This window comes from Sander vitreus, chromosome 12, assembly GCF_031162955.1.
Source record: "Sander vitreus isolate 19-12246 chromosome 12, sanVit1, whole genome shotgun sequence".
Lineage (NCBI taxonomy): Eukaryota > Metazoa > Chordata > Actinopteri > Perciformes > Percidae > Sander > Sander vitreus.
In genome coordinates, this window is record NC_135866.1 from 6435290 (window position 1) to 6451598 (window position 16309).

Genomic DNA, 16309 nt, shown 5'->3' on the forward strand with positions numbered 1-16309 from the left:
GTTCACTACACTAAAATGTTAGTCTGGAATATGCAGACATTTAGGGAAATGCGTTCATTCTGCTTTCTTGCCCAGAGTTAAGTCAAGAGATCGATACCACTCTAATATCAGTCCCTTAGATATAAGGCAACAACCAGAGGCAGGTTACCTTGGCTTCTTGTCATCTAACTTTGCAAGAAAGAGAATATGCCTATTACCCCAAAATGTTTTTTCGCAGTTCGCCACATAAAAGATGGTGGAGAGGTTGGTAATTACTTTGCTACTTTGCTTGTGTAGTTGTCATCTATCGTTTTCTTGACCGTTGGGTTTATTGTGGTTATAATGGCCTTTTATTGGCTGATTAAAAATCCTGCCTACCCTTCATTAATTGCTAACTAACAAGTTTAAAGTGACATAATGTTGCCCCTTCAACTAATTCACCTGGAAGAGCTGCACAGACTTTTTCCACTGGTATACGGCCATGTCGCAATTCCTGAGGTATTTAAATATACAGATGAATAGGTACTCATTTTTAACTGAGGACATACTGTAGTTTGCCACTCAGTTTTTGTGTGCCTTCTCTACACCCAGCTCCCCCTGTGTTGCAGTTTTGTCAGATGCAACATAAAAACAACGTGGCTGTTTTCATCTTTTGTTTGCCAAATGAAATACACAGAGCATTTTTTTAAACTACCCGAGCTGCATGTGTGTTCTTTAATTTAATATAATATAAATGATTGTTCTTCATCATCATCATCATCATCATCATCAGGTACCATACAACCACAAGGGAGTGGGGAAGACAGATAAAGCCGCTGGCTGCTGGGAAAAAGGAAAGCTGGATTATTTCCGGGCTGGTATCCTACAGAGGGAGATAAAGAGCTGCCAGGTCTGCTCCTGCCTCCAACTGGGTGTGTGTGTGTATCCATTTTAACATCCTTTCCATCTCCTTCTAGAGTACTTTTTCACTGTTTTATATGGTTGTAATTACACTTTAACAATTTATTATAAAAGCAAAGAAGGTGTCATGCCAACCCAAATGTATATATTCAACATTTTCTCTTTTTGTGGAAGTCACTATTTTACTGCTGAAAACAATTAAGAGCACTAAAATATGAGCATGGTTATGTGAAGTAAGAGGAGTCAGCAGAGGACAGAGAAAATGTAATATGACCAAGTGCTGCCACTCGGTGTTACTCATCCCTGCTGTCAGATAATCCCTGGACAGTCATCAACTATTGGACTCATCCCCATTAATCTCAGATAGTTTTCCAGTTACAGCTTTCTGGTTTTTGCCCTGTGACCCAGATAAACAGGGAGTTGTTCAATAAGGCAAAAGCAGTAGAAGCTGTTTTAAGAACTTCCAACAAGGTTATTGAACTTTTTTTAGCCATTTTTTGTGCTTTAGAACCTTTTTTTTCTCCAAATATTTTTAGGCATTTGTGCATTGTTTATGTAGAGAGAAAAGGGAGAGAGAGGGGAAGACCTGCAGCGAAGGGCCCTGGGTCGGAGTCAAACGTATCAGACACAAATCATCATTCTAGAGAGAGTATTTTTTTATTTATTTTTTAAACATGTCTGGAAGAGATTTTTCTGACATTTTAGCCTTTATTAGATAGTACAGTACAGTGGAGAGCTTACAAGAAATGAGCAAAGAGGGTGTTACGCAACAAAAGTCCCCAGCTTGTGTTGCACAAAATTCTGAAACTATGAATTTCAGCTATGCTACTATATACTGTATAGTATATATATTGGCAAACACCTATCACAATAAAGTATATGGGGCAGCGCCTGGGTAGCTCACCTGGTAGAGCGCGCGCGCGCCCATGTGTAGAGGTAGACACATGGGCCGCGGGTTTGACTCTGACTCTGCGGCCCTTTGCTGCGTGTCGTTCCCCCTCTCTCTTCCCCTTCATGTTTTCAGCTGTCCTATACAAATAAAGGCCGAAAATGCCCAACAAAATAAATACATAAAGTATATGATTAAAGTATGAAAACGTGCAATGGCAACATATGGCTGAATTTCCTTATTAGGTCACAGAATCTGATGGGTCACAGGATTTGGACACACCAGACTTAAAATAGGAACACCACAACTACATGGTCAGGGTCCCAGGCACCTAGGCCTCTTTATGCATTATAAAATTCTCCGATTTTTATTTTTCCTTGTGGGACAAGACCTTATACCTGCCTGCCCAATAAAACTTGGTCATCATCGCATTAATCAGAGCAAAAATCATCATGTTTATTTTGGGTAATAACACGCCAACACAGATCAGTAAAGTGTTCCTTCAACTGTAGAAACAGAGCTGGAGTAACAGCTGGAGAAAGGCGGAACAGCACAGACGTGTATTTTTCTGACAAAGTCAGATATTTATTAACCCGATGGTACAGAAACGGCATTACACCATATCCCCAGTCTTTCCTCCCACACCAAACACTGCAGCCATTACGTGTGGGTTGTGGATATTGCTGATAAACCACATTGACATGAAAGACAAAACCATCATGTCCTGTCTGAAGCACCTGTCCTCAGTCAGCCTCTGGAGAGTGTCACTGTTGAGGGGTTTTAACAGGAGCACATAATTCAAAAGTCTACCCAACAAGGCCTCTGCCATTTTTATTATGTGGACAATGCTGAGTTTATGAGTGAGGAACCTGCGTTCTTGTCCACACCAATAAATATTTGAGACACTGCGCCATAAGCACAGAGAGTGTCCAGTCTCTGAGACATATGGCTTATGATGACTGTGTCCCTGAAGGTTATGTAATGCAGCAGTAAGTCTTTTCACTGAGGTGTGACATGTCATGCACCGTCCCAGAGAAGAGTTCAGTGTTTGTCCTGTGGTTTCTTCATAGCAGCTCCTCCTCATCTCTCTGGCTTGGCAACTCAAATGTAAACTGTGACTCTTACCATATTTAATATAGCAGCTTTTGTTTGCACTGGAGCTCTGGCTGTCAGCAAGTTTGTGCAGCGTCTGCATGATTCTTTCGATTAGAATAATAGTTTGATGATAAATATTAAATAGATGAATGTCTTATTGAGGTCCAGTCTTCTGAAAAGTAACTACACCTACTCAAACAAAGTACTTCATTGCAATTTCGAAATGTTGTACTTTCTACAGTTACCTGGCAGTTATCAATAGTTACTTTGCAAATTAAGATTTGCATTGTTATAAAATAAAATCTCCAACAGTTAGCAGTTAACGTTATATCCAACTCGACCAACTGTATAATGTCTCCATGTTTGAGAGACCAACGTCAAGTATATTTTGATGATGTATACTTATACTTTAGTAAAAAGTGAAAAACCTGGTTGCTACTCCCACCATCACTGCTGCCTGGAGCCATTCAGCATAACAAGTACTTTTACTTTTGACACTGTACATAACATTTGCTGCTACAGTAATATAGCAGCAAAATGTATTTAATTAATAAAAATTAATAGCATTTTAATGTGTTATTTGTTTGTTGTTATATTTATTTCTGTATATATATATATATATATATAAATATATATGTATATATATATATGTATTTATTGCATTTAAATTACTCTATTTTCTGTATGTTTGATTTATTTTTTATATAATGTCATATATTTATTTTTATCCCTTTACCTCTTTTTTCACCAGTTGAATGACAGCTTAGCCTTTTAGGGACTAAAAGCAAAAAAAGAAGAAGGCATTAAAAATGTGGCATTATATACAAAATAAAAGAATAAAGAAAATATACAGAAAAGAATTGAGTACTTTATATGCAATAAATATTATATATATATATATATATTTAAAAGTAGCCTATATAAATAAACATAATACTAATAATAACAAATAAATGTGAAAATAAATTAAAATGCTTTTAATTATTCTTTCATATTGTTTTTGGTTTTTATAGTTCCACATTTTTTATTTATATATTTTGATATTTCCAAATTGTTATATTTACTTCTTTATTCTTTTATTTATTCCTCTTTATATTTCCACATTAGTTTTCTTTTGGACAGATTTATTTTTATTTTATTTTTTATGGCACTTACAGCTCCATACAGTAATACCTCTGTACTTCAACCTGCAGAATTATAGCAGGACTTTCACTTGAAATGGCACAAATCTAAGAAGTTAGGACTTTCTATCTGTAATAGAGGATTTAATTTGTCTGAGCATTTATTGTAAACATATTTTAACCTCGATTTCGAATCACCGTAATCTGAGATAGGCCTACCTGTTTTTCCATGTTTGTGTTTGGTTTAACCCAGGATGATGATGATGTTAGCATGAGGTAAGGTTAGTATATGAACAGCCCAACAGCAGCAACAACACTACAGCTACTCTGGGCGGACGCTTCCACTCTAAACCACCGCCTCTTTCTCCAACTGCACTGGGACAGATTTATGCTTCAGTTTTTTTTATTTATGAACACCCGTCCACCCTGCAGCACCCCTCTAGGACGGCGTGACCGCGTCAATGAAGTGTGAAGACGACATGGGAAGCCCCGTGTACCCGAGATGACCGATGATTTGGTCCAAATAATCACTTCTTTTTGTCGCCAGAGAGGGAAACTTAAAACAAGGCTTGTTTTTGGAGTTCCACCTCCCCTCCTCTCTCCCCGTAGGATTTGATTCAAAGGCGAAAACCAAGATGGCCGCCGACTCCGTGCAGGTAGGAAAAGTTGACAACTGTTGCGAAAAGTGCGCAAACGTGCTCCAGAGGCTAAACTATAAGTTAGCAAACAGTTTTATTTCATTAACGTTGATTTGCTGTGAGTTGGTAGTGTTGTATGTAAGTTAAGGACCTCTACTAGATCTCAAAGGGTTGTCTGTGAATTATCCATGGATTGAGGCCTGGGAAACAATTATCCAAAGTAACGTTAATTTATCCCGGAATATCCCAAGTTTTAAACCGGCGATTTTTTTTTGCGGAAGCTGCTATGATAATTAATTTTACGACCGTTTTTTTTCCAAAGGTTTTAACGCTAGTGTTGCTGTAGTTCAAGTCTTACTAACGTTAACTAACGTTAATAGCTCTGAAACGTTAAACTTTTGGAAAATAAACAGTGTCCTCCTTGTATTCATATACCGGTAACGACATATGTTTATCCGTAATCTAAATACAGTTAAAGTTGTTCCATCTATGGAAAGGGAAAGTGTTCACTGCTGATTTTCTTGACGTAAAGTTTTTTTTCAAACACGTAGCTAAACTTTACAGACCGGATGAACTCAAAACACCAGCAATATAAAAGAAGTCAGAAAATGTCTTTCCCAACATGCAAATGCAAATTTTTTATATTTTCAAGGAGCAAGTTAACGTTACATGTCTGTAATCACTAGCTACAGTCATGTCTTATTATTCTCTATGCATAGAGAATAATAAGTCATGTCTTATAAGTCATGACTCACGTTTTTTTTATTGACAAAATGCAATGTATAAAGATACAGGTAGACAACATTAGCACACATAGATCAAACAATTATATGATGAACATAAAGTGAGAACATTAGGATAAGTTACACAAAAAATAAATTAAAAACCAGGAGTACATATAAATAAAATCATATTCAGTCAAATGAGTTTTTGTTGTTTAACAAACTGAGTGACTTGAGTAAAGAATTCACTTCTATGAGAAAAGGGAAAAGAAATATGTAATGAGTATCGGATATTCAAGAGATCCATTATCTTGATTATCCTAGAAACAGATAATATCTAAGGTAAGGTTAAAAGAGTAGACAGTTTAAAAAAAAGTAAGGCTACAGTCATGGCTCACTAATTAATGTGGTTTCCCTTGAGTGACGTCAGAATAAAAGCATTGTCCAAGACCTACAACTCATCCACAACTTTATCTAATCACATTTGCAGTGCAGTCAAGCATTAGCGTTAGCAATATCCCCCCAAATCTGTATTCATGTCAAAGCTAAGACCATTCTGATTGCTCAAACACTATGATTCATCTTTGCAGGGAGTATTGGAGGAAACTTGTTACAGCAGATAACAAAGCTAACACTTGTGGGAAGTTACATTTTTTAAATGTTTCCTATTAATTTGATTACTGAGGCGACGTGGTGATGACATGTCAGTGATGCCTTTTATTGAACCAGTTTAATCATGAAATGGCTTATTATACCTAGCGTTTACATTTATTTTATTTACTCAGCACAGGTGTTTGCTTAAATGCTTTCTAAGTGACATGCATATGGATCACCCAGTTTGTTGAACAATATTTTCTTTCGTGGGTTTATAAAATTGAAATGGTCACATTGGCTAGGTTTATAATGAAGCCAATCAATATGCCAGGCTAGGTGATGTAAAGTTAAAAACTATTTTACCATGGATGGTTGACATCACATTGCATATTGCAAAACTCTTAAGTCGGTGTTGGGACTGTTAGGATTATGTTTGTTGCCAATGACAGATGATAAACAGCAATAACACAAGCCCAACCCTATGCTGTACTAAATGAGATCGTATTGCATTTTGCTCATTTGGGCTTAAAAAATACCATCTGGAAGGCACGCTTTCTCTATTAAAAGATGTATCAATAGCTGAGGTCGACCAAGCCAGCTAAACTTTAACATATATATCACTGTGGTGGTTTGTATAGAGTGGAACCAGATCCACTCAGCAGAGCAACAGGTGCTTCACTGCAGTTTATTGCTCGTTCTCTTTGTGATAATGCAGCGCCACTTTTCTGGACACACAATACATCAACTGTCTGTCCCGCTCAGAAATTACCATTAACATTGACCTGTAGTGCAAGACATTACCTACAGTTTCACTTGACATGGGATATGTTTAAGGCTTGTGTGAAGGCTGCGTGTGTAGGATCTGCGTTTATTAGCGTGTGTTGCTATTTCTGGTGGCAGTAGAGCACCAGGCTGTGGCCAATACTTATACAGCCAGCTGTGGGGTAAGACGGCCTGGTGTCAGGTTGTAGGTTGAGATAGGCCTCATGCAGAAATGGCAAGGGCTTGGCTTTTTAAGCATGAGCCTGGATGGTGGCCTCAACTTTTCCATTGTCCTATTGTGTGAATGGAGTTCTTGTTGTTGGACTTGGAGCTTTCAGGCTTAAAGAGCAAGTTAACCTGCTTACACTTGAGGCTCAGACCTAATGTTTGCTTTTACCTCACCGTTTCCTTTCATGTTTTCGGCACTAAAAGAGGTATTTAACAAGTTCAACAAGTGTAGGTAACACTTGCCTTTACCTTTTGTAAGAATGCTATCAACAGTTTTATGATTTATTTTAACACGTTTTCTAGCTATACACATTTTATTGTTTTTATTTTGTGGGGATGAACAGTCCCTATTTTATCCATCTAATAAAGTAAGCACCTCTTTCATTTTTGTAATGTTGCTTATAGGTTTTAGACAGGTCTTTCCATTTGTTGTGAGCCTTGAACATTTCACAGAGCACCTAGCAGAGCTAGCTGACGAGCAAGTTCCCTCCATCCATAACAAACTGTATGCATTGGGCTATAAGTGGAAACATTTGCTTACAATTCCTGCATCACTCATCTTTGAACCTAATAAGTCTCGAGTTCTCAGTGTGGCGTCATTCTCCTGACAAGGCAATACATTTAAGTGGCAAGAAATGATAAGGGCCATCAGGTAAAAGAGCAACTAAAGGAAGTGTTGCAATTACAGCGAAACAAGAGGTGAAACCAATCCTGCAAATGAGCTCCTGCTATCTTTTTTTGGATATAGTTTCTTTGTTTGATCTCAGATTAAAATCGCAGACCTCTTGGGTCTACTTGCTGATTTATTTCCACCTTATCTGATCGGCCTTTCTTGCATTTCCTTGCATTGTTGCGCAGTAAAATAGGCCCTTTAGGGTGTCCTCACGCTGTCCTCATACCGTGTTGGGCAAACACAGCTACAGTGCAAACAAGTTATGCAGGGCAGTTAGCTGAAGAAGAAATCCACTTCCCCCCACCCCCCACACACTATTCTTCCACTTCCAAGAGTTGTGACCTCCATTTTACCTATGAGTCATCAAGGAGCCTCTGGACCGGTCCAGGATATGTGCAATCTATACTTTTCCCTGAAGTGAGCACCTATAGTGGAAAGAGGGGTGGGGGGGTTTCACAAGGCGGGGTGAGGCTATGTGTGAGCCCATGGAAATCCCTCATTGTACCCAATCATGATTTTCAGATTTTCATTTTCAGAATTAGTCGCATTTACTCCAGGCACCTGTATAGCTGAGGTACCCAGATCCTGGCACAACTTGTCTTATGATGATCAATTGAGTTAGTAGATGACGGCCTAAATCTGTGGTTCCCAAAGTGGGGTCTGGGGACCCCCAGGGATCCTTGAGGGGGGTCCCCAGTAAAAAGGGAAATTTATTTTCACTAAAATTACATCCATAAGTAACACAGTGACAGGATCTATGTGACTATTTTGGACATGGGTTTCATACACATCTAAAAGCAAAAGTCCTATCGGACGCGGAACCCTGCGACAAGATGTCATCAAATGGGCATCCTTGGGCTATTGTGTGTGTCAGTTTAGGGGGTCCTTGACGTGGAACAAGTTTGGGAACCACATGCCTAAATGATAGCCACTAAATATGATGGCTTTTTGCTGTGTGAAATATGGATGTGGTCTGTGTTTGAGGAAATTAAACATTGTGGGGAACCCCACCTTTTCTATAAAAGAAAATGCAGCATATATGGTGCTTTACTGACTTGTGTCTTTCAGTGACAACAACCTTGCAAGGTTAATTCCTAATTCGCTCTTGTGTTTTTAAAAAGCTTTGCTTTCCCAATAAATAAAACGCACCATCAAACTTCACCGTCCTCTACACGGAGACTTGAACACCACTCTTTATTGTGATTTGAACCTTCTTACAGTTGTGGGGATGTCGTTTCACAGCTTCTCCTCCACCACCACTCAAGTTGCTTTCCAGGGGGAGACCACAATGGACAGCCAGTGTTATGTTTTTAACCTGGGTTAATTTTAGACCCAGTCGTCTCCCTGGAGTGAGATTATGTCCCATTCTGGGCTGCTCTGACCTCACAGAGTTAGAAGCTAAGAGGGATTTGGCTGTCGCTGCTCAGACGGTTTATCTTCCCTGTTGATGTCAGTGGTCTGTGTGAGAAAGAGGGAGCAGAATGAGAGCGCTGCTCGAAAATCGGATACTAGCGGAGTGAATGAGTGTGGCTTTGGACGGAGCTTCTGCCAGCTATCGTGTAACCTAACCTTTGTGGCAGAAGATAATATTTCTCCTAACAGAACTTCAGTGGAGTTCATGTAATGATAGTTAGTGGTGGTCAGCAGAACATGCGAGGGCGGTTTGGTTTAACCGATCTAGAAATGGAGTTGGCTGAAACCAATGTTCAGGTATGGCAGAAAGTTAAGCCTGGAGGTTTTGTCTTGTTGACTTGATCTATCTTTTCACCATCGTCTCCTCAGACAGTTTCACTTTAAACAGTAGCCCACTAAATTGATGCGAATGAATTGCATTACGCCTAAATGTTACTTAGTGTTTTGTTTGACTGCTTTCTTTTATAGTAGTAAGTAAGTAGTAGGTAAGTAAGTAGTAGGTAAGTCATGATGAATGCAACAAGACGCAGGTCCCGTGGTAGTCGCAGAGTGGTGATCTGCTGTTTTTCACATCTCATTATGCCCCCATTTTCTGAATGGTATGAGTTCAACTCTGGCACGGTTTCAGAGGCTTTTCAGAGGGCAGCGAGTTCTGGTTGACCTTTTACATTTGGGTTGGTTCTGTTATCTGGAGTAGCACACAGAGTTTGATTTGAGTGAGCGCACTTGACACTGGTGATTTTCCCAAAACTTCAAAAGGTCACAGATGTTGAATAGAAATGTGTATGCATAGCTAATTGAGCAATGATTAGTACCAAAGGGAGGTCAGGCTTTACATTTTGGTTTGCAATTTGTTCTGTTTGAGCTCTGACTTTTGAGCTCTGATGACTCATAGGTTGAAATGTTGTGGTTTCATCGTTGTAACCATGTAACACAATTAAAAGGTTACACTGTCTCAACAACAAATTGAAAATTGGAAGAGCCAAACTTAGACTGACGAACTGTGTAAGGAAATGGAATAAACTGGTTAGTCACAGTCCTCAGATAATCCCAGACGTATTCCATAGGGGTGGGAATCACCAGAGGCCCCACGATACTTATGTCACGATACGATATTATTGCGATTTTTAAACCTATTGGGATATTCTGCGATATATTGCAATTCATTACCTTTTTTCCAACTTTCCAAAAATGTCTTTGGTCTGTTCATGTCATTTAAATTGTCCATCTAATGGACTGAAAAAGCAATTGATCTTATTATTCTAGTACCAAAAGGTTAAATTCTCATGCAATTTATATAATAAAAGATCAATACTTGGCATCCGTGTATCGTAGGGGTGTAAGAAAAAATCAATACACTTGAGTATCGCGATATTTTATTTAGCAATACTATATAGATTTTCAAAAACGCAATATTGGTTTTTTTTTTGTTTTACGTGCAAAAATAAGACAGTGGCTTTTTTGCTAGACGCTAACAACGTAGCTATGGCTGAACTTTGGCCTACTTTAGCATATAAAAATTAGCTCACCTGTGAACCACAATCCCAAACTGGCAGTTTGATTTTCTGTGTACTGAATTGTTTGCCTAAAGTAAACTTCTTTGTCTTTTTTAAAATATTAGTTTTTCTAAAATTATACTTTCAAAAAATCCCAATATATCGCCTTACGCACAGTATCGTAATATATTGAATCGTGATACGTATCGTATTGCCAGATTCTTGCCAATACACAGCCATAGTGTATTGATACAGTATTGCTCGGAAAATATCGCGATACTATGCTGTATCGATTCCTCCTCCACCCCCCCAACCCTTAGTATTCCATTATCAACCAGTGGAACGTATCTGGTGCACCACTGTATACTAGGGATAGAGCGTTTATCAGCCATGGCCAATTATCGGGCCATTTTTTTGGCAGTTTGCAGATTATCTGTATCTGTTTTGCCTGACAACCGATAAAGTTAGTTAATTAAAATATGCGCTACTTTGCTCTGTGTCTGTCCCCTCTGCTTTGGTTTCACTCACCACTGACTCTGACTTAATGCCCCCCACACACACACACACACACACACACAACACTATCTGACTATCTTTGACTGTTTATTATGTTGAAAGTTTCCCATTTATTAAATAATTGCTTAAATCATTTAAACAAAGTTTTGTGTTGGGAGTTTGTAACATTTCAAAATCCTTTTTTTTTTGGCATTTCTGTGCCTTTTAATGGATAGGACAGCTGAGATATGAAAGGGGAGAGACATGCAGGAAACCGTCACAGGTCAGACTCGAACCCTTGACCTTCTGCGTCGAGGAATAAACCTCTACATATGTGCGTCCGCTCTACAAACTGAGCTAACCCGGCCACAGAGATTTTCACTTCCACTGTAAATGCGTATCGGTTCCAAATATCGGTTTCCTTAACTACTAATCATCTGTATCGGTATCAGCCTTGAAAAACCAGTGTCGGTCGATCCCTACTGTATTCATGACGGACTTTAAAGCTGAAGCCAATCAGGAAGTGACCGCTAATCCCTCGTTAGTTAATGTGACGGCTTTAAGGATGCAAGTAAATGGTGACAGACAGCAGCAGTGAAAACACTGCATGCAGAGGTTAGCTCAAGTTTAAAACACACCGCTACAATATTCAGGTTACGCTTTGGCAGTGTTGAATCTCATGTTTGGTCAGAAGATATTGTCAGGGCAATTATAAGTCATTATAACTTCATACATTTGAAAGAAATAGAAAAATTAGTATTGATTAGGGCTGTACGATATAAGGAAAATGTGCGATAAAGTTGTTGAATATTGCTACTTGCAATAAATGCACAGATATTAAAGTGTACTTTCTGCTGCGTTCAGTATTCTGCTTAAATACAACTTGCTTGATGAATTAAAGACAAACAAAAGGAAATAATTTCCAACATTCTTTTTATTGAACACATTGAACATTGAATTAAATATAAAAGGCACCTAGCCTGGGAAAACCCTGACGAACTTCTGGCAAATTTGAGATTTGTTCTGCAAGTCAGTCTGGCCAAGAGCCCATTCAAGCCCATTATCGAGGCACCAGTCACAACCGTTGAGGCGGGCTTTACACGATGCCGACGGCAAGCAGCTTCTTGTTTACACTCAACATGGCGGCCACCGAAGCGCAGCAACCCGTTGATGCCGCTGTCGCTGCTACGTCACCCGGATCGTTGGTCTGATTGGTTGAAGGACTATCCAATGCGCTCAGAGGCATTTGAGCGGCGTCCGTTGGTGACGCCCCTTTGGAAATGGGCTGTGAATGAAGCTTGCCCAGACCCACTCTTTCCTCTCTTTCAACTAACTCAAAATATCTGAGAGCAAGTTAATATTACGATGACGATAAAAAAAAATGTATTTGTTGTGCAGCCCTAGTATTGATCACCTGAGGCTCAAGATCAGATCACGCATGTTTCACACACATTTTGGTGGTGGTTATAAGAAACTCATATGAGAGACTGCTGGCATGAAACTATGTTGAGCTCCTCCTCTGTTTTTATTGCTTCTTTACTGCTGTCATGAGCTGCCACTCATCATGACAAAACGGAAATGCATTTGTTTTATGGGGCAATAGCCTCATCTGTTTTGAAACCTTGTAAGTTGGCGCTGCTTTCTGTTGATTGATAAGTCCTGTTGACTTAACACCGCTGAAATCCTGCCAGGCTATTTGTTGACTGAGTCACTGACCTCTGTATGTTCTCTCCTCCTCTCTCGCTGACCTCCTCTCAATTACATTCCACATCTTCCTCTCATCCTCCTCTGCTGTCCTCTTTCAGGGGGATGCCAGGGGCCAGCTGGTGGCGGAGCGACTGGGCCTGGGACACAACCTGGACCTGTCCGACACAATGGTTCAACAGAAGCTGGACGAGATCAAGGAGCAGATCCGCCGCGAGATCCGCAAAGAGCTGAAGATCAAAGAAGGTGCCGAGAACCTGCGAAAGGTAAAATCGCTGAACATGTTGTGGAGAGTCTTTCTCTCAAAGGCCTAATTTGTCGATTTTTATTTTATTTCCTTTTTCTATATTTACTACCATAACCTAGGGTTACAGATTAGCAGGGCCACACGGAATCTGCGGACGCAGAATTCTGCAGAATTTTCCGCAGATTTGAAAACAAATTAAGAAAAAATGGAAGAAAAAAAAACTCTGAATGTTAACACATCGCCACCCCAAGCAGAAAAACAGTCTGCTAAATTCCACCGATTTTCGTTCTGTATCCCCGCTGAAAACTGTCAAAAGAGAGACGAAAGATTAAAATCAAAGACATTTTACAACTGTTTTCACCGGCCGAGAAGTTCTCCCCTCGACTAGTAAACTGACATTTATGATTTAAAGTGGGTGAAGTTTCCCTTTTTTAAATCTTTGCTATTAGATACATTGTGTCATCCACTCTCCGTCCCCTCAGGTCACCACAGACAAGAAGAGCCTGGCTTATGTCGACAACATGCTGAAGAAATCCAACAAGAAGGTGGAGGAGCTTCACCAGGAGCTGCAAGAGCTCAACGCCCACATTGTGGTCAAAGACCCTGAAGAACTGCTAGGTAACAGAGAAAAACGCCACAGCAGAGCGGCCCCAGAGCATTTACACCAAGTAGTAAAGACAGTTGACATATGCTAATGCTATACTCCACTTCCTCTACAAATATATCATTGTTATAGCTGTGCACTTTTACTTCGGCTCCATGTTCCTTGTATCAACACATCAAAATTGTATTAGTATTATAAGCTATTATATTATTATAAGCTACTGGATACTGGTTCAGCATCGCTGAGGAAATAATTTTGACAGTGCTGTGTCAGAACGACACCTACACGAACACACATTGAGTGTTTGGAGGTGACTCACTCTCCAGAGGCTGACATTGTTGCATTCCACATTCCACCGACTGTTACAATGAGCTGTCGATTGTTCCCCTCCGAGGCTGTTGAAAGCCAGCTCCTGTGCATTTTTTTTTTCGACAACAATGGAATTTGGAGAGAGTTACCCGCAGCATAATGTAGTTTTGTTACAGTAGTTGCCTTATGCAGCATTTGTTGGTGGCGAGTGTCCGGGTGAATTCAGGAAGAGAAGGAATGGTATTTGTCTGCCTGTTACCATCACATTCCCCCCCCCCCCCCCCCCCCCCTACAGTTCAGTTGACATTAGGAAGTAGATGAGGAGGAGGCAAGGGAGGTCATCTTGGTAAAGGCTTATCTTAAGTGGGAACAAATTTAGCCGGACTCGGTGACTCTCAATCTGATGAACGAGGGCTTTCTTTTTAAGTGACGCGACACCAGCGGAATGTCGCTGGCTATCGCAAAATGATGGAGAGGGCAGCTCCGCTCCACAGTCATGAGACAACTTGTTGAAATGCGTTTAGCTCTCGAATCCGCAAGAGACAGCACTTGTTTCCTGAATTAGTAGGAAGGAGGTGCACTCTGCCTCTGCGAGCAGCCAGAATGTGTTTTTGTTCCCGGAGAAAGTTGAGGGGGGCTCTGGTTATTCTCCGCCACTCAGCTGAGGCCAGAAATGGGCCGACTCGCTCTCAGGTGCCGTCTGTGAGCAGCCGCAGCAGCTCTGACGCAGGGTCACCAAGCCAGTTTGTCCAGTCTGTTTCCCTTCCAGTCATCATATCACATATCAAGTGACAAACACAACGGTTTTAGGTCCAGCTCTGATGATGATGATGATGATGATGTAATTGTTTGCAGAGTATTGTTAGCATGTTTCTCATTGCCTCCTCATCAGATACAGATGGGGTTAATCCGAGGGAGGGTTCCCCTTGTCAGCTGTCCAGCTGTGACATCAGCCCTGCAGCTATTCAGTAGCTCAGTATCTTGTCATCCGGCCCAGCGTGGGCTGTGGTGGAGGGGTGGAGGGGCCTTGAATTCTTGGCTCGATGTGACCTTGACCAAACCACACACCCCCATGCAGAGAGGAAAGCCCCGAACGTAGACTGGATGCAGCACTTTAGCGCGTGTTTCTCAGCGTGCCTTTTGTCTTTTCCACAAACGACTTCCTCATGACACTGACTTAACGTGATGTTAATGCAATCACTGTGACGCTACAGACTCCTAATATGCAATGTGGAGTTTATGAACGCAAAGGGCCGTTTTCCCCAAGCCCCTGCTAAATTCTTACCTTGCTCGACAGGCTTTTCTACGCCCATGTGATTTGGATGAGAACCTGAAAGTGTCTCTGTTTTTCCCGTCTAGCCCTGCCTCTCCTGTGTGTGTGTGTGTGTGTGTGTGTGTGTGTGTGTGTGTGTGTGTGTGTGTGTGTGTGTGTGTGTGTGTGTGTGTGTGTGTGTGTGTGTGTGTGTGTGACTCCCTCCCGTCCCCTGCTGAGTGAGGTTCAGTAGATTTGTGTCTGCGTTGCTTTCTCTTTTTCTGCACACTTTCAGTAATGCTACACACAAAGTTGATTTGATTTAGGTTAATTTTTTTGTTTTTTTTGTCTGTGTTAGACTAGTGTTTATCTATACAGTGTTTGTATCTTGTGTACACACAAGAGGGTTGCCTTGGGAAGGCTAACATCCTCCCCTCCTGCACAAAAACTTCAGCAGTGATGCTCTCTCAGCCTATTAAGGGTCATTAGATGACTCATTTAAACATTCAGTTCAAAGAGTCACATGCTTTCTTTTTGCCCATATCCAGCAGGTGCTCAAAGGAATCTTTTGGACACTGTTTTGATGAAACATTCACAGTGAATGAATCGCAGACCCGCCTGCTGGTTATTGTTATCTGTGTTTGGCAACGTCCTCCAGAATAACTGATTTTCCTCACCGCTGTTATTTTAAGTAACTCCAGTCGGGCTGACTTAGATGAACTCAAGACACCTTCAGGGAAATCAGTTTTTTTAAATTTAACATGGGTCTTGGAGTTTTTATGTCATGTTACTTGTTTTTCATCACGGGACTTTTTTTTTTTTTACACTTTAAATTTATAAGAAGAGAATTTAACTGCGACACTATCGTTATATACATAAATAGGGCTGTGCAATTAATGAAAAATGTAATTACGATTTAGGCTCCTAATGATCTCAAAAACGGATTAATTCGGAAGAAAAACATTGCATTATTTGCAAGTATTTTGTCTTGTGTAATGAATGAAAAAACAAGTTCAAAACGGCAAAAGTATTAAGGGAAATTTCACAGTTGAAGGTGTTTTTTACTGTTGCTTTATTTAACTTTTTCAAAAGTTCAGTAATTGCAACACCTTTGCAAAAGTCAATGAGTAATTGTGTTAAATAATCGTGATTTCAGTATTGACCAAAATAATTGGGAGTATGATTATT

General features: G+C 40.2%; 1 protein-coding gene across 1 annotated transcript in view; it reads left to right on the forward strand.

The window, feature by feature from the left end:
- Window positions 1–4309: 4309 nt before the first annotated feature.
- The window catches only part of pkn2a (protein kinase N2a), a 32081-nt gene continuing 20081 nt past the window's right edge, over window positions 4310–16309 (forward strand). The window contains exons 1-3 of the mRNA XM_078263420.1: window positions 4310–4640; window positions 12811–12975; window positions 13439–13574. Coding sequence (XP_078119546.1) covers window positions 4620–4640; window positions 12811–12975; window positions 13439–13574 — 322 coding nt within the window. The 5' untranslated portion in view covers window positions 4310–4619. The remainder of the gene's footprint in view (window positions 4641–12810; window positions 12976–13438; window positions 13575–16309) is intronic.